The sequence below is a fragment of the Cryptotermes secundus genome, unplaced genomic scaffold (assembly GCF_002891405.2).
Source record: "Cryptotermes secundus unplaced genomic scaffold, Csec_1.0 scaffold685, whole genome shotgun sequence".
Lineage (NCBI taxonomy): Eukaryota > Metazoa > Arthropoda > Insecta > Blattodea > Kalotermitidae > Cryptotermes > Cryptotermes secundus.
This window is the reverse complement of record NW_019734365.1, coordinates 260,617-287,155: the sequence shown is the minus strand read 5'-3', so window position 1 is coordinate 287,155 and position 26,539 is coordinate 260,617. Positions and strand designations below refer to the sequence as shown.

Below are 26,539 nucleotides of genomic sequence, written 5' to 3'. Positions count from 1 at the left end.
TTCCACCAAATTCATCTTCATAATCACCCGAGGCTGGCTACAATAGGCCAATCACGGTCACCGTGCAGAGTGGACCCAGTTGGACTCCACCCCCCCACTAAGTGAATAGTCTCCTTGGAAACGTATACATCGGTCCCATCGTTTTTTCCACGCTTTCCACACCGTGGAAATCGTTTTCCTAAATGCTGATGAGTACTGCTTGCGATTCCCTTTGGATATCAGACAATGTTTCAAGCCGTAATTCCTTCAGTTTAAGTTTCTATTTGGGAAACAAAGAGAAATCACGGCGCTAAGTCCAGCGAGTAGGAAGGATGAGGAATGATAACCATGTTGTTGTTATCCACAAACTCTGGGTTTTCACGGAAATGTGGGCGGGTGCGTTGTCGTCATGAAGGATTAATGCGATGTGTGTTCAGATTTTCTCTTAAGATCTCCTGGCAAACTATAAGTGATGCAGCAGTGTCTGCGAGCTTATGGATTGTTCAGTGATGGTCTTCATTGATGAATTCTCGAATTTTTTCAACATTTTCTGTCATTTTGCTGGTGCTTAATCGCCCTGAACCTTTGTCATCTTCAACTGACACTTGACCTGCGAACGTGAATTCCATTCAAAAACCATTGTCTGACTTAAAGAATGTTTTCCAAAAGCCTCTCAAATCACTTCAAGGGTTTTGGTAGCGGATTTACCGAGTTTCACACAAAAGTTGATACAGACACATTGCTCGATTTTGCCATCCATCACAGACAAAACGAAACACGAAGTCAAAAAGCACTCGTGTAAAAACTGTTCGTTTTCACAGCATGGTGTCACCTGGTAGACTGATGCAATAGGCTTGCAGAAGTGTGACCTTGGCCTCCCCTCTCATTTTCTTTCACTGAGGCAGTTACAACAATAACAGTTGAGGAACTTTCTGAAACACCTCATATCACAAGCAGGAGACAAAGAGATGTGAAGTCTGACTTGTATGGTAACGCTTGTTCTACCACGTAGTTTGGGATAGAGCACAGCATGGAGCCTCATAAAGCTTGATACCTGGTCCTCTCTGTTTTGTCTCAAAACTTGTTTGTTTTGCTAGTGATGGTAATATATTAGTGCTCATTTCTAGAGCAGTGTATGTTTTGGCCTTGAATGTGAGCCTAACACCAGACATGTGGCATTAGCTATAATTAGTGGAAGTGGGAAAGTTATGAAATTTATAATTCAGTGTCAAAATTTATAACAGTATTGATTATGAAGGGGCTTGTACTTTGATGCTGAAGGTAGTTTTGAGTATTTCATTTAAATTGTTATGTGAAATAGCACTGTCTTTGTTGTTGTTCTTGTTGAAAGGCACACATAAATAAAATAGTAAGTCAAAAACGTTAAAGTTACTAGCTTTTACATGCTTTAAATATAATAAATTTGATAAGAATGTTTTACAGTGGAATATTTTACAGTATCAACTCATAATAGTTAAGTCAGGGTGAAGTAGTGTTTAAATGATGACTGTGTTCCTTGAGATTTTAAAAAATGTTGCCAAGTAACAAATGCTACAGAAATATTTATTACCTTCACTAAAATAGCATATATTTTGAAGATTTATTACAGCACTGCATTTCAGGATCCCTGGGCTAGAATACTTTTGGTGGCACTGGTGTAGGTTCTGTTTCTAAATTTTATTTGGCTGTTGTCCTAGTATTACTGGTGGTAGGGAGTTGAATATGAGGCAGGGAGGAGCCTAATGGTATGATATCAAGTATTTTAGAAAAGACATCAGCTGCTTCATAAGTTATTGGAGGTGGAGGGAGAGATATCATATCGTAAGCTATCTTTTATTATGAAATAGGTGGATTGGAAATAAATTATCTGCCTTATTTTTTAAAAAGTTACAAAAGAATTTTAACAGTGCAGGAGGTGGGATCAGAGGATAAACATACAGAAGTGCATGTGTAACACTTGATTATGGATTGCTGCTGGCATTTACACATTTTTCTGATGCCAGCTGTACAAAGCATACTGAATTGTTAATAATTACTGTATGACGGCCTAGCTTACAGTGTTTTTCTTTCACTTGTTCATTGACCTTTCTAGATGGTTTTATTTAGTATGAACTAAATTTCAGTTGCACAGTTTATACTGTTGTAAATTAGAAGTTAGGTATATCTAATGATGCCTGTTCAGAAGTTGCAGATGAAATATGTTGTATGCAGATTTATGAAATGAATGATTTCCACAGTTGTATACAGGATTTTATTAGAATTCCTTAGGTCCATGAAGTATAATTATTTCTAGTTAAAATGAAAATAAATTTGTTATGCAGACTATTTAAATATGTACAGCTCATGTTTGATAAATAGAGTATATAATATGAAGTGTAAGGTCTTGAGGTCACTGGCAGGAAGTTTCTGATTTCTGAGATTGCTTATGCCTGTCACATGACTGTTTCTTTTGATGTGGCTGCTGAAATTATGCTTTTTCAGAAGTATGTGCTAGTAAACCATCTTGGGTTGAAACGGACTGTGAATTGTAACCATTTGTATAGAATATCCCCATCTTGACACTGTACTTAAACAATAAAGTGCAGAATGTTTCTTTCAAAAACAGCTCCAGGGAAAATTTTCAGAGGCATAAAATATGTTGAATCAAAAAATAAAATGAGATGTTTGGAATTATTTGTTTTGTACTGAGTGAATTGGAGATGTACTTTAACCTGACATTTTGATAAAACAGAATATAGATCTGAAACAATTACACATGTCTGTGTTCTGGCCTTTGTTTCTTCATTGCAATAAGTCCAGTAGATTTCAGTGTTGGTTGTGTCACATTGGGTATCATGAAGCACTTCTTTCCACTAAGAGTTCTGTCTTCTGGGATATAATACTGTGCAGTCCTTTGGAAGTTAACTAGAATTTCAGAGGAACATGTTATCTCCATCTTCAGGGCCAAAGAATAAGCCAATCAAGAAACCAGCATGCAGTAGCAAGCACCGCAGTATGCCTGTCAAACGCTTAGGTTTATATAGCAGGTGGGAACTGCAAGACATCTTATCAGTTCCCATTGGTTAGCTCACAAAACAGAGTGAACCAACAGGAATGCACGACATCTGGCCAGCTCCCATTGGTTCTGTCACAGAACAGATTGAACAAATAGGATGCAAGAGAAGGATAATCAGCATCAGCTCTGCTAATGCAGATCTGGGAACACAAGGGAGGAAAGTAGTAAAGGTGTGGTTGGCAGAAAACCAAGGAAGGTGGGAGGAAAGTCATGTGTGGGTTATCCATGGGGGAAGTTGGTGCAGGAAGGAAAGGCTTAGGGCTAGTGGGTACCTGAAGAGGGCAGAGTTGCTGTCCTGCTAAAACAGCATGTGCACCTTTTGTGGCCCCATGGAGAACCCATCTGTAGAATCCTGTGCGGGAGGCTTCCTGCACTCTTCCAGGGAGCAGATCAGAGGTTTACATGACCTACTTAGGCAGAAGCCATCCTGTCTCATATTATTGGGATGGAGCTCAATATCAGTTGCCTTGCTGATGATATGATCTGTGTGTGTGTTCGATGGAGAGCATGCTTGTGTTGTGTAGGTGGATGTGGTACTCAAGTTGCTACTGTGCTCTGCCATGGCTGACTTGTCTGAATGTTCAAGCCAGATGTGCTGATGGTGCACCTTCAACAAGGTGTTGATCAAATAGCCTCATTCGCTGTATCTTCAGTCCCAGGTCGTCCTTGACTGAACTAGAGATTTTCCTTGGCAGGAGGCCAGCCATCTTGATGTTTTGCTGGTACAGTATCCTGCTAAAGTAGTTAAAGATTGACCTGAAATAAGGAAGGAAAGCACCTGAATCTGACTTGTTGTTTGGCAGGAGAACCTTATCAGGAGAATTCAGATCCCTCTGAATGTGCTGGTTGCTTTAACCATTCTGCCTGAAAATGTCCTTCAGGAGCCAAGTTCCACATGAAGGTTCTTCTGATCACACAGAGCTCTCCCTCTGTACCAGTTTTGAAAGTGCAGGTGAGGTAGATGTTGGTATGAGTGGGTTTGCAGTATACCTAATGGTCCACAGAGATATCAGGTTTCCTGTGAATATCTGCATCCAGGAAGGGAAGGTGACTGTCTCTTTCGGTCTCCACGGTGAACTGAATATACTGGAGGACAGTGTTCAGGTGATCAAGGAAGTCATCAGCATATTCTGACCATGGGACCTGTTGACAGAAGTATCATGCATGTAGCAGAACCAGCAGAGGACTTGTGCGTTCTATGGTTGAATACCATCTCCTGGAAGTCCTCCATGAAGAGGATAGCTGTAACAAGCAAACCCATAGTCATGTCATTAGTTTGTTTACAGAAGTGGCCAGCAAGGCTGAAGTATAAGGAGGCCATGACATGGTGGAAGATCTCCAGACTGCCCTCCTTAAAATGTCAATCTGTGAGATTCAGGGCATCCTTAATTAGCACTATGGTGAAGTGACCCCACATTGAAGCTGACACTTATGTCCTCTGGTCCAGTATGGAGAGAACTTAATGTGGGCTATCAACAGACAAAGTCTGCTGAGGTGTTCATGTGATATGAGAGCTGATTAGTCCTACCAGTTGTTTGGCCATGTGGTGATCACAGTGAGCCTCAAGGAAACACCTTGCTTGTGGATCTTCAAGAGCCTGTAAAGTCTCAAAGTCTTGCAGTCAGCCTTGTTGGCAGGCCTTGGAAAACGAGGGTTTCTTAAGGAGAAGAAGGGTCTTCTGCTCTTCTTACTCATTTGGGTCCTTTTTCAACCTTCTATAGGCTTAGTCCTCCAAAAGGGCAGCCATCTTGTGATTACAGTCTGCAGTGCTCAGTACGACAGTCACATTACCCTTGTTAGGAGGAAGGACCATAAGATCATCATTGGCCTCCAGGGCCCAAAGAGCATTCTTCTCCACACTAGTCAGGTTGTTCTTGGATTTACAGGAACCTTTCAGGATCCTGACAGTTTTCCATATTGACCTCAGCAGCCTTCTCAGGCAAGGCACCTATAGCTTTCTGTACCCCAGACAGCATGTCCTCAATAGGTATGGCCACCAGAGCCACCACATAATTTAGACCTCTACCCAGGGCTGGGCAAGCTGTGTCCTTCAGCGGCATGTTGCTAAGATTGGTGACAGGCTTCCTGTTGTCAAAAAGGAGAGGGAGGTGCTAAACTTTCCTGTAGTGTATGGTTTGACTGTCTGGAGTGACATGTGAAAACTTCTCAGTTGTGTTACGTTCAATCAAGTACCAGTCATCAGGCAACAGCTCACTGGCAAAGTGCAGATGTAACTCTGACTCACAGGAGACCACATCCATTTCCTCTTTGATGAGGTGGATGCACTCATAAAGCATACAGCAGCTGATGCACCTGCAGATCTTCCTGGTAGCATGAGAGTATACTGATCAACATCAGTTGACTTACATCAGACTACATGACAATATATCACAGAAGATAGAACACTTCATTACCACTACTTTGGGGGTCTTAGATTTCATATTATTGATGCTAATTCCTAGCACAACAGTTCTGTATTCCAGTGTGTCTTAGTCACCCTTTCTGCCCTTCTAAATGTTATGCTTGAAGTGTATTTTTCACATGAGCTGTGTGTTCCTGCTGTTTGGCTGATGCATGCATGGAAATTGCATGATAATCTTATATAAAATAGGTAACATTTGTTGTGAGAAATCTCTGTTCTATTATAGTAATAAATAATCTCCCAAAGTTTTGTAGTCTTGTCATCTTCATTTATGAATTCAGTTCCATGACTGTCTAAAATTACCATCTGAAAATTGTGATCTTTGCTCGTTTGGCAGCTTTCAATTCAGTTGTTAAATTATTTCATCACATCAGATATTTATTTTCATGCGAGACAAACATATACAATAATTTATATTACGATGTGTCTGAATGTACTTTTCAGAGCAACTGTGGATGTGAGTAGTGCAGCCAAGAATGGACAAGTTGATTTGGTAAGTAACATTTGTGAACAAAATGCTCTGTATACTTAATATTGGAAAAATATTGTTTTGTGTGTAGATTTTATCCTCCGAAGTAATAAGACTGGTGATAATATTTGAGAAAACTGGTATAAATTGATATGTTGCAATTTTTTTTCTCAAAGATTATCATCATAAATTTATTACAGGCACAGGTACTCCGCATTTTGAATTTTTGACTCCTGACTCTGTCGGATCTGATTAAATTAATTTTAAAAGCCCATACTCAAAATATATGTTTGCTTAAGCAGTTACTGAACTTTGAATGAAATTACAGATGTTTTAAAACAGAAATATACAGCTTAATAGCATATAAATTTGTTATTTTTCTCACATTGAACTAGTTTTGAGGGCGGAATTATGCCAAAACTTGTAGAAAAAGGACCCAGTAAATGTCTGTGTTAGACACCTGTAAAGTGATTAATATTGTTCTTTATGTTCTGAATATCTAAGAAGTATGCAGTCTCTGTCTAAGAAAGGTTACTGAGTGTGGCTGACTGCACTGTGTGGATCAGCAGCTCTGCTTATCTTGAGTAAAACATAGTGTTTTCTATCTATTTTCTCATCTCAAAATTAATAAAGTAGATAACGTTTCCTCTTATTTTATTGTTACAGTCAGTTCATGTATATTTTGAAGTTGTTTAATTTACCTACATGAAATATAGAATTGTCGATAAACAAGATAAGAAATGTATGCAGTAGCATGGAAGTTCTAGTTCATTTTTCCATGTAATTTATATTGGAAACCATAAAATATATAGAAATGAATGTATTGAACATAAAATGTGTTTATTCTCCCCCCCCCCTCCCACAACTTATTCTCAACATTTTTTGCTGAGATATTTATTCAGATATTTAAGCTTTTGATGTGTGTCTAGAGACATGTAAGTCTTCGCCTAAAGTGTCAGTTACTGTTTTCCAGTTTTGGCTAAACTTGGAATTATTTGACATATTTTATTAAAATTCCCCAGTTTTAATTTTCATGGAATCCACTTAGAAGCTGAAATGTAGCTGCTTTTTACAGGAATATGAAATTAACGAAGTAAGAACTCACATTAAAAGAGATTTAAAAATGAGAATGAGACTGATTATTTTCCCTTAAAATCTCGTTCTTTATATCTTTTTCGATAATTTCAGTTTATTGTGGGAAGTTTTATATTGCTTTTTTCTCAGAGCTTTTGGGACCAGAAAAACTTTCCATTCTTGTGAGGTTTCCATTTAGTGTTATGTTATAGACAGTTTTACTATACATACTGACCTGTAAATTGGGTGGGGAGGATCCATGTTTAATCATTATCCAGTATAAAAGACTTTGGATATCTTTGTAAATGTTTGAAAGATCATTGTTGATTGCTGAATACACAGGTTATAACATATCCATAACGTAGCAGAAAACTGATATTAAGACTTACAGAAAAGTATGTCAGACATAACACATGCTTTTAAATTTCGTGTGCAACAGAAACATTTTTCACTTCGATGAATAGAAAGTTATGCTGAAGATGCATGCCAAATTACATGTAGGTTTTCATGTAAAATGTCTGTTATTGTGTAATGTGCTAATGAAATTTAGTAATGCTCTCCATTATCAAAAGTTACTGACAATCCATGCAGCAGTTTTCAAGTTGTTTTGTGGCTGGCCAGGCAGACAAAAGAGAGAGAGAGAGAGAGACCGAAGCTAACATGCAGTTTTGCAACTTTGTATAGAGAATGTACCACAGATGCATTTCTTTGGGGTCAAAAGAATTTGCATGTGCAATCCTAACATTTGTCTCTGTTTTCACATTCTTAAACTCCTAAACACTTTTCAGATTTTGACAAACTTTTGGACAAGAGTGCCTAATTAGAGCTTCTTGAGAAATTATGGATTTGAGAGTATTGGTAATTTGAGTTGGCATTGTACTTAAAGAACAAAATATGCTATTTTATTTATCCCATAATGAACATCACATTAAAATAATTTCTTATAAATTTTCCATGTATGATATATTTTCTGGTTAACTTTACAGAATATCTTTGGCCACTGTAATTCTTCCTTTTTATTTAAAAACAAATGTTTGTATGCTACAGTGGATGACTTTGGAAGGCGTTAAAAGTGGTATGGTCCATTTACGTATGACTTGGCTAACATTGAGCTCATCTCTTATGGACCTTAAAGCAGTAAGTTGAATGTAACATTCGTAATATAGTGATTATTAAGTCTGTTCCTTTGAATTTATATCAAACTAATTGACCAGTTCAGTGCAATTCACAACCTGTTTTCTCTAAAACCAATTTCAGTATTACATTTGTGTCTGTCTTCTAAGCACTTGCTTTCTGGTAGGTTCATATTTTCAACACATAAAATCTATTGAAACCTCCCATGTTTTGTTACACTACTAATATGTATTGTGACATGTTGACCCCTGCCTCCCCAGCGGTACATGGCGGTAACGTAACGCTCGCGTTCTTACGGTAATAGGCGAGTTCCCGCCCCGCCACTCCCCTCCGCGGTGACGTCACCGAGGGATATCGCGGTCGCTAGGCAACGCGAGTCAACAGCGGCGACGTTACGATAGTAACAGCGGTTACCTCCGCTAGCGTTACATAGCAACACAGCGCCAGGCAAAAAGGGTGCCGATTACGCGGCCGTTTTCCGTATGGTCCGATCGAGGCTACATACGGAGCAGCGAAGGCTATTCACAGTCAGTTGTACTGAGACAGTCAGCGAGTCCTGGAGCTACCGCCGAGTTAGTCAGCAGCTGGAAGTCAGTGTGTGATCAGGAGTGAACGAGTTAAAGTGTAGCAGCCCACGAAGCGAGTCGAATTGTAGTAGTCACCGATTTCAGTTGTAAAAGAGATTTGGTTGTAGGGTTTGTAAACTGTGGAAACCCGTTATATTGTTATAATTAACTGTAGCCGATAGGTGTAGATTGTTGAATAAACCAGTTAACGATCTCTACGGCGTATTCAGTAACGCAAACACGTTACAGTATTAACTTTGCTGATCATGAAGGCCCTTGCTATGTTGTATCCTCCACTCATGCTTGCTTTGTCCCACTTTTTTTTAATTCAGATTGAAGTTAATTTTATTTGCAACATAATAAATATGGAAGATAACTGTGTATAGTGTATCATTTCATATTGATTTGTTTTGTCACAGTTATTGACTTTGATTCATTATGGATGATTTTAAAATATTATGTTTTCAGGCAATAGCAGAGAGACAGCTGTTACATCTTACTTCTATGAGCACAGGATTGCTTATGGTGTTCATAGATTCAGCAAAAAATTTGCCAGTAAGTTGTAGTTTTCTTGGACAAAACTCACTAATGTAGAAGCAATTTCAAATCATTATTTAGATTTAATGCAAATATTTTTTAATGTAATTGTCATTGATGTGTAAGCTATGCTAGTTTAAATCTTATGTCCTGTAAGGAAGTGCATAACAGTCTACACATTTGCATATCGCCTCCTTATAACTTTATTTTCCATTGTTATGAAAGTATAACAGACACAAAAGAATGAGCAGTAAAACGATAATAATTTAAATTTAATTGTAATTTATGATAGTATAAGTAAAGAAGGGGGCTAGAAGCTTTTGAATACCCCTCTCAGGGGTACAGGAACATGTGAAACAAATGGCAAAAAATCAAGGAAAAGATAATTTAATTGTTTTTGGACAAAATGATATCCATTTTGCATACTGAACTGTCCAGTGTACGGCTTACAGTGCTATTGGAAAGTTCCCACACTAGGTCAAAAAAATTAATGCTAGATTAAGTTGCCCAATTTTGACTGCCATCTCCTTCAAAATAGTCTCCTTGGGAAAGTATACCGTGATCCCATCACCTTGTCTACGCTTCAAAAGTCATTTTCCTTAATGCTGTTGAGTGCTACTTGTCATTCCCTTTGGATGTCAGACACTGTTTCAAGACATAATTCCTTCAGTTGAATTTTCAGTTTGGGAAACAGAGAAATTACATTGGGCTAAGTCTGGTGAGTAGGAAGGATGGGGAACAATAAACATGTTGTTAGTTACAAACCCTGTGTTTTTTAGGGACATGTGGGTGGATGTGTTTTCATGATGCAGGAATTAGTTGTGGTTGCACCAAAGTTCCGGTTTCTTCATTGCACATTTTCTCTCAAGCATCTTAAAACATCACAGTAAAAGTCAGAGTTGGCCATAGTGTTAGGAGGAACAAATTCACGGTGAAAAATCCTCCTCCATGTTGAAAAAACAATGAGCATGCTCTTTGTTGAACTCTGGACTTCCCTCACATTTTCTGCTCTTTGTGATCGTGGACTTTTCCACTACTACGCTTGTTGTTTTGTTTCGGGATCATAACCGTAATTCCAACTTTTATCACCCATTATGATCCTAGAGATAAAAGGTGGGTCCTCGTTAGCCTTAGCTCATAGCTCAAGACACATTTACCCATTGCTGCATTTGATCACTTGTCAAGAGTGAGTAACAGACTTCGTGGCAGTGCAGCGCATTTTCAAATTTTCTGCCAAGATCTCCAGGCAAACTCCATAACATCCCAGCGGTGTCTGCGAGCTCATGGATTGTTTGGCACTGGTCTCCCTGAACGTTTGTCATCTTCGACTGACACTTGACCAGCTTTCAAACATGAATGCCATTCAGAAACCGCTGTCTGGCTTAAAGTATGTTCTCCAAAAGCTTCACAAAGTATTTCAAGGGTTTCAGTAGTGGTTTTACTGCTCTTCATGCAAAACTTGATGCAGACATGTTTTCTCGGCCCTTGCACTGCGACCTACAGTGGTCTATTGTGCAGGCAAAACGAAACACGAAGTTGATAAAACACTCTTGTAAAAACAATGCATGTTCACATTGCGGTATCACGTGGTAAACTGATGCAGTAGGCTTGCAGAAATGTGACCTTGGCCACCCCTCTCATCTTCTTTCACCAAAGCAGTTACAACAATAACAGTACCCCATACCACAAGTGCAGCTGAGCTCATGAACCAGTGTGTTATAAAATGTGTAAAGTTGAGCTATCATGAACTGCTCATCCAGTCACTTCTACTCAGTTTTTGGAAGCTGCATATTCTGTTCCCAGAGTTATTAACTCTCTCTCAGTGTTTGATGCAGTCATTTGGCTAAGAGAAACAGTTGAGCAATGTTCTTAGAAACACAAACTTTCTGTGAGTGATTTTAGTGAAAAGAAACAAACGAGAATATCCAGACTCTTCACATATCGTTTGATCTAGCTACATTTGAAAATGTTGTGGGAGTATATTTCCTTAACTCTGATGCTAACATTGAAACTGAAGCTGCTAAAGCACAGTAAAATAACAGACGTGTTCAAAAGTGTTAATAAAACAGGCTGCATATGGCCAGTAAAAATCTTAAAATGACAATGAAAATAAGTCAGCTCAAACTGGAGAATAAGATAGTTAAGTAAACCTGTCACCCTGTTATTGGCTACTGGATGGCCGAGGTGTTGGGAATTTGAGTCCTGATAGGGGCAAGATTTTTCTAAGTCATCCAGACTGGTTCTGGGGCCCACCCAGCCTTCTATCCAGTGGGTACCAGTAAGATGGAATGTTTAGCAAAGAGAAGGGCAATGATGTTTGTATTGGAGGAGTAAGAGGAAGGACCTCCCAAGAACCACAGGTGTAATCAACCTCAAATCTTAACAAGACCCTTTGAAAGAACATTAGGGATCTCCAGGCATTTGCACTGACTTGAAATAATTCTGAACTCTATGATGTAATTTGCACAGCATGGGCACTGATGACCACTCATGCCTCTATGTTAGAATATTCTATGCAGAACACTGTTACGCTACTCGGAAAATAAAACAACTTGTCATTCATTTAGGCAACATGAATAATATAAGAGCTGTATCTATAAAAAGAAGATATTTAGTTGCATGTACCTCTATTGAACAAAAATCTGTTTACAGTAGAAAAGCATTCTGGTTCCTTGGAGTTTTATTATAGACAGATGTTACCGTAATTCCAGTCATCAAGAATACCGTATTTACGCATGTATAGGCCGCACATTTTTTGCCAAAAATTCAAGAGGAAAACTGGGGTGTGGCTTATATTCGAAATATTGGAAATCACACTTCATTTAAAAAAAAAATATATTCATAATTAGTAATACAGGGTGTTCTACTCCTGAAATAATATTCCAAGAAAATTATTTTTTCTATAATTTCTGTCTGAAAATTGTGCTGCGGCCTATACACGCACGCGGCCTATACATGCGTAAATACGGTATATCCTGTATATCCTGAATGGGTAGACAGGTACAGTAACACTAATAGGCCCTCAAGAATTAGTGCAAAATGCACCTGAAATATTTAAAAGCAGTGGATTGGATTTTATCATTCTTTATTTTGTTACAGAATGCCCGCCCATTGAAGAAACCTAATCCATATGCTCAGTTGTCTCTAGGAAAGCAGCAAGAGATAACTAACGTTCAGTTGAAGACTGGGGATCCTGTGTGGGAGCAGGGCTTCACATTCCTGGTGAACGACCCAGACTCAGACACTTTGCATGTAAAGGTGAGATACAGACCATGTGTAAACAAGAATTTAATTTGTTTTAATATATAAGTACATCATTTTGTGGACAACCTAGCCAGACTTTGATTTGAATTACTTTTATAGGTAATTGACCAGAAGACTACGCAGGAAATTGGCTACTTTGTATACAACCTAATATCCCTTGTTGACAAACTGGATTTACAGGTGGATAGCCAGCCTTATCGTCTTACAAAATCTGGGCCAGACAGTAAGATTAATCTCTCTCTCAAAATGAGGGTAAGTACTGTGGTTTATAAATTTAACATTGGAATTCATGTGCTTTTTAATAGCTTCTGTTAAATTTTTTACATTTAAATATATTTGACTGTGTTCATCAGTGGGTGTATTCTGATTATCACATGAACCAAGGGCTGTAAATCTATTCTGAAAAATGCAGCATAATATTTGGTCCCATACTAGCATTAAGAGCATTACGAAATAGTGAATCGTCATTAGATCACTGATTATGAAGACGATTAATTACAGCACAAATTGTGGTCGTGAAACACTTCAGTGTAAATTTATGTATCATTTTATGCCTTAATATGTATATTCAGATTCCAGACTCCATTATCTTACTTTAATGTTTAATCATGTAAATTGTACAAATATTATGTTTCTGGAAATTGTCTATTGTTCTGTTTTTATTTAAAACACAATGTTTTGGAGAGTGAATTCCATCTTCCTCTTCAGGTAAAACCTCCTCAGTTGGACCCAGTTGATAGAGCTAGTCCCTATCTCCATAGCTCTGAAACATTGTGTTTTAAATAGAAACAGGATGATTGATATTGCCCAGAAACATAATATTTGTGTTAATGTACCATAGTCACAAACTTGTAGATCTTATGAATTTGTATAATTTATTGTGGTTGGGTTATCATACATTTTTTCGTTATTGTACTTAGAAGAAGAAAGGCGCAGTAACTTATGTTTTACAGGAGAATACTTTTACTGCAAAAATGATGACAATTTTGTGATCGTAAGAAGCTACTAGTGATGGTGATTATGAACAGTAAGCATCATTCAGTGTTGTATTTATAGATACTGAAATATGAAGGACCAAAAGAAGATGTGAAAGAGGAGGAGAATGAAGAAGGGGACAGTCAAATGGAACTACAGCAACAGTCACCACTTGAACGAGGAGATTCAGTCAAGAAGCCTGATTCATCCATAAGTACAGGTGTGAAGCAAATTATGAAGGGGACCCAAAAAAAAACAGAACTTTTTTATAAAAAATTCTGTATTTATTTTTACATAACAAAACTTTAATCCCCTTCAAAGTACTCTCCAGTTGATTCAATGCACTTGTCCAAACGTTTTTTCCACTGCTCAAAACATTTTTTAAATTCATCGCTGATGATGCCTTTTAGTGCTTCCATTGTTTTGTTCTTTATGTCTTCAACATCGGCAAAACGTTCTCGCTTGAGATCTCTTTTCATCCGAGGAAATAAAATGAAATCACACGGGGCAAGATTGGGTGAGTACAGGGGTGAGGCAAGGGTGTCATGCCATTTTTGGTCAAAAATCGCTGCACACTCAGCGCTGTGTGGGCAGGCGCATTGTCATGATTAAAGAACCATTCACCTATTTGCCACAAATCGGGACGTTTTCTCCTTAAACTGTTATGCAACCTTTTGAAAACTTCCAAATAATATTTCTGGTGATCTTCCAGAATGATTTGATGAATTCTTGTCATGTGTTCATCAGTTCAGGTGGTCAAAGGACGTCCGCTTCGAGGTTGATCAGCATTTGACATTTCACCATATTTGAAATGGGAGAACCATTCATAAATTTGTGTTTTACTCATGGTGGTTCCCTTATAGGATGTTTGTTTGTTCGTGTGAATCAGCCATTAAAAATAGACAAATTATAAAAAAGTCACTTGGAAAAAAATTCACCAAACATTAACGCAAACGTCTCTGATGACACCAGCCGGCATACTGATTCAGGAAGGTGCTGCAAACAACCACCTAGTGGTGGAAACCTGTACTACAACCACCCCACCTTCTAGAAACGAATTCCAGTTTTTTTGTGGGGTCCCCTTTCGTATATTGTTCACTATATAATGTTATGCAATTCTGCCATATACTAAACTTATGAGATTGTGCTTTGATTGATACTAGAGAATGATAAAATATAAGGTAAAGTTGTCCTTTTGCTTAACTACGTAAGTGCTACGCCATGAAGTCATATGCAGGAGTGATGTATAGATCCACATTTTCATGACCTCGGCACTAGCTGGAGCTGAGTGCTCAGCTTCATGCCCCATCTGCTTTACCCCCGAGGAAAGAGTNGAAGGTGCTGCAAACAACCACCTAGTGGTGGAAACCTGTACTACAACCACCCCACCTTCTAGAAACGAATTCCAGTTTTTTTGTGGGGTCCCCTTTCGTATATTGTTCACTATATAATGTTATGCAATTCTGCCATATACTAAACTTATGAGATTGTGCTTTGATTGATACTAGAGAATGATAAAATATAAGGTAAAGTTGTCCTTTTGCTTAACTACGTAAGTGCTACGCCATGAAGTCATATGCGGGAGTGATGTATAGATCCACATTTTCATGACCTCAGCACTAGCTGGAGCTGAGTGCTCAGCTTCACGCCCTGTCTGCTTTACCCCTGAGGAAAGAGTCCCTGGTACCCATTTGATAGGAGGTTGGGTGAACCCCAGAGCCAGTCTGGACAATGTGGAGAAGAGAAAATTCTTTACCCTACTGGGACTCGAACTCCAACCCCTCAGTCGTCCAACCTGTAGCCAGTCACTATACCAACTACGCTATCCCATCTCCTGATACTGGCGGGTGTCCTGTTGAAATTGAAAGTATGCAAGGACTGTTTTTATTACAGACTGATTCTTATTAACCAGTTAATGGGTTTTGATATCTTAAAATGTCATGCGGTGTTGTGTATTGTAGTGTGTATGGTGTCCCTACACAGCATGCAACTTTGACACTGCACCATTCTAGATATAATGACAGTCTGCAATGCAAATTTGTATGCTGTGCTTGCTATATCTTCTAGTTACTTCAGAGTGTGACAGGAAGGTGCTGATTGCTTGATAGGTGTCCTGGGTTCAAGTTTTATGAGTAAACATGACAGGTCCTAACTAGAAGATGCATGAGAGTGATGAGGAGATGTTGTATTAACTGTTGCCAGAGAATGAATATAGTAGTGACGGTGAAATGTGAAAATTTTTTCATGTGGTGAACAGAGTGTCAGCTTTGTTGAAGAAGAAAATGTCAGTGACAAGAGTAGCATGCAGCTTGGCATATGAGCGACCATGTTTTTCCATTTACTGGCAAGCCAGTGGTAAATATTGATTTAGAAGACTCCCAGTAACCCCCTTGAGTATTTTGAGTTGTACTGTACACCAGAAGTTATGGAATTATATCCAGAGAAATTGGTATGCCAAAAATTTTTAGAAAACACGCCTAATATAAAACTGAGATCTAGGACCCATCATTGGAAGGAGACAAACAGAAATGAAATAATGAAGTTGCTGGCATTATTTCTGTTACAAGGATTCGCCAGAAACTGTTTAACAAGAGCTATTTTTTCCAGAGGAAAATTCTGGAAACATCCATTTTTTTTTACCTGTTCAGTGAGAGGTGGTTTCACCTTCTACTCAGGTATCTTCATTTTGTTGACAACAGAAAGGGTCAGCATCCTGAAACAAGGTACAACTGCGAAAACTGTAGGGTGGCCCTGTGTGCTGCACCATTTCCATTATCATATGGCAGCCCACTGCTAGAGACATGAAAGGGAATCGAGTTTCAGCAATTGGCTAATAAGTGTTTGAATGTAAGATTTTAGTGGCTAGAAAGTGTACTATGGGCTGGTATTGAAAACTACAGCATAATTATGAAGACCTTCACAGTATGTTCCACTGGAGTTGTTACAATGTTTCCAGTGGTATAATTGTTTTAGTGATGATTTTATAGTCTGTACAATGTTACACTTTTGCAGTGAATCTTTGGAAGAACAAGTAACTTTTGTTGCACAGTTCATTTATTCATAGTAGCCTTGAGCTTGTGAAGGAAGTATGCAGCCCACATGATGCTAAGAATCATCTGTTATCAATGAGGCAGTCAGAGCTGTGGTAGGTCATAGTGAAATGTTGCAATAATTAAAAATATGAAGGTGTGTTTTGTCTGGAGGTGATTTTGTCAGTCAGCTTCTGTGATCGTGTTTACCAGACACTGGTCAGGACTGCATATTATGAATGTGCATGAGTCAGACATGCCTTTGTGATCATGTACTGGAACTGAAATGCATGTCTATGATGACAGTGGCATAATTTTTTAGAATAAAGCCAAAAGTATGGAATTTTACTAAAAGATGTGGATAACCTTTGTTGTAACGGCTATATAAATGAAAATATAGATACATGAACTCTGATAATTGGTCTTTCAGAAACTTTTTTCATACTTTTATAATTTAATATAATTTATAATTTTAATGGCCCCCTGCAGGAGAGATAAGAACACAGAAAATATACCACTTAATTGGTTAATGTCTTCAAAATTTTTTCTTTCAAATTTCGGTATAGCACTATACCAGATGAAGTCAGAACCTTCATCCTTTCCAATTTTCACATCCGTATTATCATCATGCCAACATCATTTTTCTTCATTGGCCATGTTCTGCAAATCACTCATCCATTTTCCCTCACTAACTGATCAGCAGCTGTGGAATCATACTGACAGGCCTGTATCCATCTGGGCCATTTTAAGAAACAAGTAGTCACTCACTACTGAAGAAATATTCCGTATGGAACTCGGACATTCACTGTCCTGTTGACAAGAGCCCTCATGCTAATGGATGTGTTGCTGAAAAATAAATGTCTTTTCATTCACTAACCCACTGTGCTAAGAGGTTGCTGTGACAATAGGGAGTTCCAAGACAAAGATATTAAAGGACGTATAAAATTTGTTATATATTTTAAGGTCATAAAATCTGCTTTTTTAGTATTATTCCTAAATTAATGATAAATTAGGATTTCTACCTTGCTCTCCACAGCACCTTCAGAACCAAGTACTCCTGTGAGAATTTCAAAGCAGGAATCAAAGGACTCAATACAGAGTGGCTCATCCAGTTCATTTCAGCAGCCAGTTGAAGATTTGATTACATTGTCTGAGGCACCTTCTGTTGTAGAAGGTCCTCCAAGTGGAGATCTCCGCAATCGTGCTCNAAATATTAATGGTCATCCCTCGAAACGACCACCAAGGTCAGTACGATAAAATGGCGTCAACTGGAGCGATAATACATGAAGGAATGAGTTCTTTTCCCTCCCCCACACACATCCGTATCGTCTCAGGGGGTGACCACAGTGTTCTGCCTTAATTCATGACGTTTTTCTAAGAACTGGGTGCTATATACTGTGCGAAATCAATGGATCATGAAAGAATAAATTTTTGGACATCCCTCTTCTAAGAATTCCAATTGAGTGTGTTAGTGTGGCCAGCTCAGGGCAATATGATATTATAAACACAGCACATATCAAGTCTCTGCTGTTTATAACTTCAAAGCAAAGAAAACACGCCATTCATGACAGAAACCGCTCGCAATAGCCACAGGAACTTTGCTGCAAGACAGGCATATGTAACGATGACATAGCGCTCTTAAACTTGTGTGTCATTAAATACAGTTCTCCTGACAACAGGCCAGCGAAAAATCTAACAATCTACAGCAAAACCATCAATTATTATGGGTGTTATAACATAGGTGTGCAGCTGGACGAAACATACACGTCGAACCCCCCCAGACGATTTAAATACCTGACGAAACATACACGTCAAATCACGCTGAACGGTTAATCTCTGGATTGTCTATCCTACGAAGTACAATATCACTCTGACCTTTTCAGTGACTGGGTGACACAGCACTGTGAATCTTTGCCGGATACCAGTTATACTGATTAAGTTTTTTGTGGTTTTCCATAATCTTTCTGAGCACATACTAGACTGTAGTAATGTCTTTAAGGTGGTCATTTTTTATGAATGCTACAAAATTTTATAAGACATTTGCTAACCAAGCATTGTCATGTGGCAGTGAAGTGTAAACTGTAGAAATGGCTGGAAATTCAAGTGTGATAGCAGTTGAAATGTGTTCGTTGAGATTCAAAGCAGCTTACGTCCCTTGTAACCATAAGAGATGTGAATAAATAATGGAACAACTGTTACTTTTAGCAGTAATAGAATATATACAACACTGCTTTGGAAACTAGGAAGAATACATTTAAACAGGAGTGCAAATGACATCCCCACTGTACTTGGTAATTTTCTTCTTAAATTTAAAAAGAATGTACATGTGCATACACCCACACACACAATACAGAGAGAGAGAACGTTAGATAAGTTACATTTTGATGTGTTTTGTTTTTGTAGGTCATCGGGTGAAGCAGGATTGGGTCGCATCCAGTTAACAATACGCTACAGCATTCAGCGCCAGAGGCTTGTTGTGGTAGTGCACAAAGTTGCGTATGTAAACTTTTTCAAGTTTGCGTATATTATTGTGGCAGTCATTAAAGGATTTTATTCCTAGCAAGGACAGGGGTTTTTCTCTTCAGCAGCACATCCAGACCTTTTAAGACCCACCCATCCCCTCTCCAGTAGGCACTTGGTCTCTTTCCACAAGCAGAGTGGTTGGAGCATGAAGCTGACCACTCACCTCCATCCTTAACTGAGGTCAAGAAGGTTTGGAGCTTTACTTCATCTTTCTCATAGATAGTGGTCCTTAAGCACAAGGACCACTTTATCTGCTTCTGTCAGTAAAGTATAAATGTAGTTTTTAGTTGCTTAATGTTTGTAGACACATAGTTATTTGCATCTCTTGTATTGTACTCAAGATTTCTTTCATAAGCTTTTGGATAATAAGTGTTAAAAGTCTGTTCCAAAATTTTCAGTAACCTGCCTTTGAGAGACCCAACAAATATACCAGATCCCTATGTGAAGTTATATCTGCTACCTGAAAGGGCAAAGGACTCTAAGCGGAAAACGGAGGTAAGTTTTCTTTGTGGGTGTTTGTTTTATCATTTCATTATATGCAGTATAATCTGCTTTTAAGGTTATGTTGAATGAAATATCATAGGATAATTGTGGTTGATGAATTTGGAGACATGTGAGAGCAGTATCATATGTGAAAAAGCGCAATAGACCACTGTAGGTCGCGGTACAAGGGCTGAGAAGGCCTACCCCTCATACATTCATTCATCATATGTGGAACTTACTTTTTGAATGTGTTTTGGAAAAGTAGTTTACAGCAGCCATATGTTGTTATAAAGTTTCCAATTCATTTATATGCTGTGACAGTATTTGGTCCTTCACTGCCAGCTTTTTTCTTTGCAGACTAAATTTTGTCAGAAAATAACTTATTATTATGCCATTCCAGGCATATTATGGGGGTGGAAAATTAATTGAAAGTTGCTGAACACAATGATTTGATTATTTTTGTGTTAAATTTAAATTGTTTAAAAGTGTAATTGATATTTCATATTCATTAGTGAATTATAGTTTACTGCTTTTCAGTTTTTAAACTTCATGAAGTTTTGATACACCATTAATACAACTAAAAATTAATTCTAAACTGATATGATGCAGATCAGCTTAAATCGTCATCTATGGATGCTGTCATTTATTCTGTTGAACAGTAAGCTCTGTTGAAGTAGTTCATAGTCTTTCTTAAATTCACTATTTTTAGCAGTCATAATATTGTAATATAATAAAAAAAATTGAAACTGTTAAAAAGTATTCAGGTTCTTTCCCTACTTTTTCGCTGCCAGCAGCTCTTTCACTGGCTTACCTTCCAGCCCAGCCAATTTTTGCACTACACTAGTGGTTTGCAGTATTTCACAATGAGAGTAACAAGTGAGCTGCATATATCCCCAGAATTTGCAGCTACAGGAAAAGTATGGTTGAAAGAAAATATTTTGTTTTGTCATGACTCTGACCTTGAGGCAAGAAAATGGCCCTTGAAGCTGAATATGAAAAGTGGATTAGTAATATAATAGTAAGAAAATAAGTGAATATTCCCTAGCATTTCTCAGTTGCTTATGTTTCATTATACTTCCAATAAAGGTGACATTCTGCAGTAACAATAATTTTTGTATTTTTTTGAACTGTCATATTTTCTGTCAATGTATTTAGCAGATGTTACAATTATCAATTATTGAAAAAACCGTAATAGTGGAAGGCAGCTACAAATTAAAATTTTCTTAAAGTAATCAGTACACATTAAAGAAATTTTATTGTATTAAGTAATGGAGCCGAAATATTTGAATTGTCTTTTCATTAGATGTGTAATAAAGCACACATGTATTTTCAGACAATGAAGGACAACTGTAATCCAGTATATGATGAAACATTTGACTATATTCTGTCACAAGGAGAACTGAACTCTCGACAACTGGAAGTGTCTGTCTGCACTCATAAAGGATGGTTCTCATCCCAGAGTCCTGTCATGGGTCAGGTGTGTAATGTACTTCATTGAGTTCCTCCTTGTGAACATTATTTTGGAGTGAATGAATTGTAATCTTTATTTTCAGAAAGAATATGCCATTTGTCTTAAATGGCAATGTGCCCATGATATCTGTTGAACAAGTGTAATATAATAATGATTATTCTGTATGCTGTTAACACATTTTCCTTTTTCAGTACTGTAGTTTAGATACTTCTCAGTTCTACAGATTTAATATCACTGGCAAAGTTAAAATGTTTTGGAACAACATTAATAGAAACCAAAATTCGTGAGTAAATAAGGGCACATTAAATTTGTTGGATGCTTCCTACCATTCGCTTCAAAATTACATTTTCCCATCTCCATTCTAAAAGTCTAAAGATTAAAATATATGAAACTGTGAATTTCTTCATTGTCTCCTCTTATCCTTCCATTTTACATTGGTGAGTGGACATATGTCTCCATTCCTTTCTTCCTTTTTACTGCCTTTCCCTATCAGTTTGTTGTCACCTCTTTCCTCTGCTTTATGTATATTGTTCTGGTTAGTCCCATGGGTTTCTTTCCTTTAAATTTTTATTTAAATGTGCTTCTTGTTGTTCTATGTCAATTTATTTATGACATTGGAGTGTTCCTGGTGTGGTGCTTGGCTATGGAGGCAGACTTTAACTGTGTATGATGGCATCTGTTTCCTGTTCAGGTGATTGTGAAGCTGGGAGAACAGGACCTGACAAAGGCTATTACATGCTGGTATGACTTGCAGCCTGAGAGCCCCAAGGATGACTAAACGATAATGGTTTGTCTTGTGGTTGGACACTGTGTTAAGTGTGTTCTTTGCATTTTATTCTTTTGCAATTTTTGCTAGTATCTCTCATGTTTGTACTCAGTACACTTTGATAGCTACAAGTACAGACCTGCTTATGAACGAAAATAAAATATTCAGGTATTTGCATGAAAAGTGCACGCTTTTAACTTCAGTACTTTCCAGAGGTGTAGCTTAAAAAAATCTGAAGGTGGCAAAAGCTTAGATATAATGAATTTATGTTACATCTTCGACTGCACAGTCTGCATCTTTTATAATTGAGATTAACCAGAGAGTAATATCAGAGTGGTTCTGAAGACTATAATATTATGGTACTCAAGTATGTTAAATAGAATTCTAGATATTTCTGATGATAAATAATTTAGATCTATATACTGTGCATTGTAAGGAAAAAGTTCTATTTAAAAGTTACTAAAGTAAATAATGTATAATTTTGCATTTTTTGCACTGTAGCTTAGCTTTTATATTCTTAGAACATTAGTTATGAAACTCTGTATGGGTAGAATTTCAGGGATTTTGTGTGTAAAGGGTGGCCTTACTTCAAGAAAAAAAAAAGTTATTCTCCATTGTTGTGGAAGATTGCATTTAATTTGTGATATAAATAACATTTTTTGGGGGGAATATTTTTGTGTATGAGGTCAAATTAAAAAGTGAAGGCAATTAATTTATAAAACTCTTGACCATGTCAAAATGTTCTCCCAGAGTTATGAAATCAATTCTGTATTCATACAAGTTTAAATATGACTCTGGTTGTCAGCATGTTTAGTGTGTTTCCTACAGTTTGAGTGTAAACATGATTGTTTTTGGTGTGAACCACTGATGACCAACATACTGTGACTCAGCTTTGTTCAAATAGTTTGAAAACTTAAATCTGAGCTCTGCCATTGTGCACTGTATAGTATGGACCTTGCCCCATATGACTGTCACGTTGTTTGTACTGCTGAAATGTATTACATGGATGCTGGTTTTCAGAGCCTATAAGAGCTGCTGTATACTAGGCTTCTGGAACATATGAAAATGTTCTCAGATGCTGTCAGCAAGTGGTGGACTAATGAAACAAGTCTTTGGAGAAGCAGGGGGATTATATTGAAAAATGGCAATAACCTGTTTGTCTTTTGGTCTTTTGTGGGATTTAGTAAAGGAGTAAGAACATATTGCATTAGTTTTTTTTTTTTAATTTTAATTGTATTTAATAACTGGAAGAGTGCAGTTTTTCTTAGGAGGGGAGAGGATTAGTTCTGTTGCTTTTCCTTCTTTTCCCTCAACCTGAAAGCGCTTCAGTCTGAGATCATTTTTGCTGTAGATCTTTACAAAGTTCAGGAGGACTTGGGGTTTTGTCCAACATCAGAGTATGAAGGAAACAACTTTTGAAGAATTCAGACGGATTTCAAATTCAACTGGTAGTAGCAGTCTTATCCAATGACTTAACATTTGTTGGTCTGGTGAATCTGAAACTGCTATGCAGAACATGTCCCTCACATTCAGCAAAAGCTATTGCTTATTCTTGTAACATAATTAATTAACTTATTTTTTACTGTAAGCAGTTTGAAAGTGACTGGCCTGTGAACAGAGGACATTAAATATAGATAGCAGTAGAACATCACATACATGTGATGGTTAGATTGTGTTATGCACTCTTCCAGGATTTAAACTATATGCCATGACAGTAGATTTTGAAATTTACAAAATTCATGAATTATATACTGAAATTCTACCATTAATTCTATTTTATAGTTGTATCATTGCATAACTCAGCTGCTGCAGGATTATATTCTGATAGTGCGCATATGTGGCGCTTTGATAGGCTTATTCTGACTAGCTTTTCTGTTAAATAATGTTACCTCCCTTTCCAGCCTGAAAATGAAAATTTGGCTTCATTTTACATTATAGCATAGTGTGTTATGTTAAATGTATGAGGAATATTGATTTTTAAAATAATCTTTGATCATTTTAAGTGGATTCTTTAATATGCACATCAAAACAAATTATTTATTCCTAACAGAACTGTAGTTTTATGACACCCATCCGTGTATTTTTTTCAGCAAATTTTATTATATGTAATATGTTGAAGAATAATGGCTGTTGGAGTATTAATGTAAACAGAGTTACAGCAAGTTTATGAACTTCTTTACAGTGGTGAAATTACATTTATGAATTTGATTACAAGCTTGTCAACATAATATCTATTTCTGTTTATACTTAACCATATACAACGCTAAAAAGATAATCTTGTATAGGAGGGACATGATTGTTAAATGTCTGTAATAATTATGACTGATTGTTTTGGTTTTCACGCAGTAATTTAATATTTTGTTTAATATACAACACAATTATTGACTGGAATAGGAATGGACAGTTTGCCTAATTACAGTGAGATCAAAATTTTGCTATATATTCTGTGCTATTATATTTTGAACATTTAAATAACATTTTAGTAGGACATGAATATACAATATATTGAAGCCTGATATGTCAGTATCGTGGGCCAAAGTATTTCATGGATTTGTCGTTTTAAGTGTTATTGAACACTTCTAATGTTCTGATAGACACTTGTCAGTCATTTGAAATAGGTTGAAAACATAAAAACAACACACACAATAATGTTGTCCATTTCGGGGTCTTCAGTATTTAATACTGAAAATCATGAAATGGAGAGCCATTAATGCAAAAACGAATATAAATTGCTTTGAAATAAGGTAGCATTCTACATTGATAATGTGAAGCTTAAGACTGTGTTGTACTTTGTAATTTATTTTGCATTTAATATGTGATTAGAGATTGTTTTGTACATACATTTTAATCATTATAGGAGCAGGTTATGTATATGGTCCTAAAATTTGGTGACAGTGTCGTGTAGTATCATTGGGTATTTTCTTTGGGCATTACCAGTTGTCCGTGTTTTAAAGTTTAAAATTCAGAGAACTATGATGTTTTTGAAATTGGCTGTTTCTCTTTTCATGTAAAACGGATGATTGAAAGATGATATGCATACTCTTAAAACTATAATATTTACAATTAGATTTTAAAACGCTGACAGTTTATGATATCCAAAGAGTATGCCCTATCAAGTTACAGTACAAAGACAATATTATGAGAATTTATGAAATTAGTAAAAATGCTCATTCAAATGGATGCAATGCGAACAAAATTTATTGTCTTAGAGGAGATGGAATATTTATTAGTGTAAATTACAGCACACATCTTCTGATTGACACTTCAGTGTGCCTGAAAGAGAAATATGTGAAGTAATAAAAATCAAAGAAATGTTACGCATTACACCACAGTGACACAAGGACACATCTAATTCTCATCTTATGCAATAGAGTTCATATTTCATAAATTTAAAAAGGGCTGAAAGAGTCACTTCTGTCAGAAATATTGAAGTTAAAGTGTCTGTCTTTAAATGTGCCTATGTTTTCAGTTTTGAAGTTTTTTAATGGGCTTTACATATCTGTGATTTTTTCTTGTAAGTTTTGAATATGCATTGTTTGTAAAAAGTGTTTATAATTTGCAGTTATTTGCCAGTAACATAAATATTAAAATATGTAAATTTGTAATTCCTATTCATGACAAGAATTTAGATCTAAAGCATACATCTTAACAAAATATTTCTCTGAATATGTTGTTTTATTAGTGAGTAATGTAGTTATTCTGTCAAAAATCTGTTATTCATGCTCTTCACCCCTGGCCACATAAAATCTTCCTCTTCCAGCTTCAGCTTCCAGTCTCAGTCTTGAGCAACCAATATCTCTTATTCCCCTTGGTGTAGATGGAAGGCTTGTTTTTGTATTCGCATATTATCCATATGCAGATGTTCTAGCTGCCAGACTGTGGACTTATACATGCATTTCAGGCCCACATATTTTCAGAAGTTTGTGCTTTGTAGTGATTAATGGGCAGTTTTTCATGACAGAATGTCCAGCATTGTTGGTTATAATTTTATAAAAGGATATAATGTAGCATGACTGTGATGTTCACAAACTAAAATAGACCTAAATAGAATTCTACAGCAAGATCAGAGTGCAAATTAACCTCATGTTTGCTCTTATTGTTTCTTTCACTATTATAAATTGAAGTGTTCTGCTGTGTAGATGGCAGTGTTGCCTGTAAATTCAACAGTTTTACTTGATATATGGAGTTCATAATAGTAGTTTCTTAGAGCAAATTTCCACACTGAATAATAGTAAAAAAATTATGTCTTAGGTATGTGTGAAACTGAAAGGTAAGGAGGAGATATATATATATTTATAATATAGGGATGAAATACAGGCATTGCTTTTGGTGTCCTAATTCTGACTACCTGATGCATATTAGCTAACATTCTCATAACAGCCAACTGTTATTTGTCTTCTCAAGCATTGTAAGTTCCATTTCTTATTATTTATCCCAGATTTGAAGATATTTTTGTAAAATAATTACTAAACGGCTATATCATCATAACATTTCTTGTGTGATCGCATGATCCATGATTGTGTCTGTCCAAATATATGTTAACAATGTGCTGTATTTTGCAGTAAAGTTTATTTGACGTGAATGTTTCCTGCTACGTTTAATGTTTTGCATTACCTGATCTTATAGCATCAATATACAGTGAATGTAACTGGCGTGGCCAAGGATTGGAGTCAGAGACTGCAGGTGTTCAAACTCAAGAAAAAGGAAAATATAGGAGTTGTGATCTTTGTGTGATATCATGCATTGGATTTAATGAATGACTGGCAGTAGTTGTTGTGCTTAACTAATTAAG

At 36.9% G+C, this 26,539-nt stretch overlaps 1 protein-coding gene across 1 annotated transcript in view; it reads left to right on the top strand.

Moving 5' to 3' along the window:
* Positions 1-26,329, top strand: part of LOC111868912 (extended synaptotagmin-3) — a 55,861-nt gene extending 29,532 nt beyond the window's left edge. Inside the window, exons 10-20 of the mRNA XM_033753232.1 lie at positions 5,901-5,949; positions 8,047-8,136; positions 9,168-9,254; positions 12,336-12,494; positions 12,600-12,752; positions 13,557-13,695; positions 17,541-17,723; positions 18,685-19,000; positions 19,426-19,522; positions 20,844-20,987; positions 21,673-26,329. Coding sequence (XP_033609123.1) covers positions 5,901-5,949; positions 8,047-8,136; positions 9,168-9,254; positions 12,336-12,494; positions 12,600-12,752; positions 13,557-13,695; positions 17,541-17,723; positions 18,685-19,000; positions 19,426-19,522; positions 20,844-20,987; positions 21,673-21,759 — 1,504 coding nt within the window. The 3' untranslated portion in view covers positions 21,760-26,329. The remainder of the gene's footprint in view (positions 1-5,900; positions 5,950-8,046; positions 8,137-9,167; positions 9,255-12,335; positions 12,495-12,599; positions 12,753-13,556; positions 13,696-17,540; positions 17,724-18,684; positions 19,001-19,425; positions 19,523-20,843; positions 20,988-21,672) is intronic.
* The last annotated feature ends 210 nt before the right edge of the window (positions 26,330-26,539 follow it).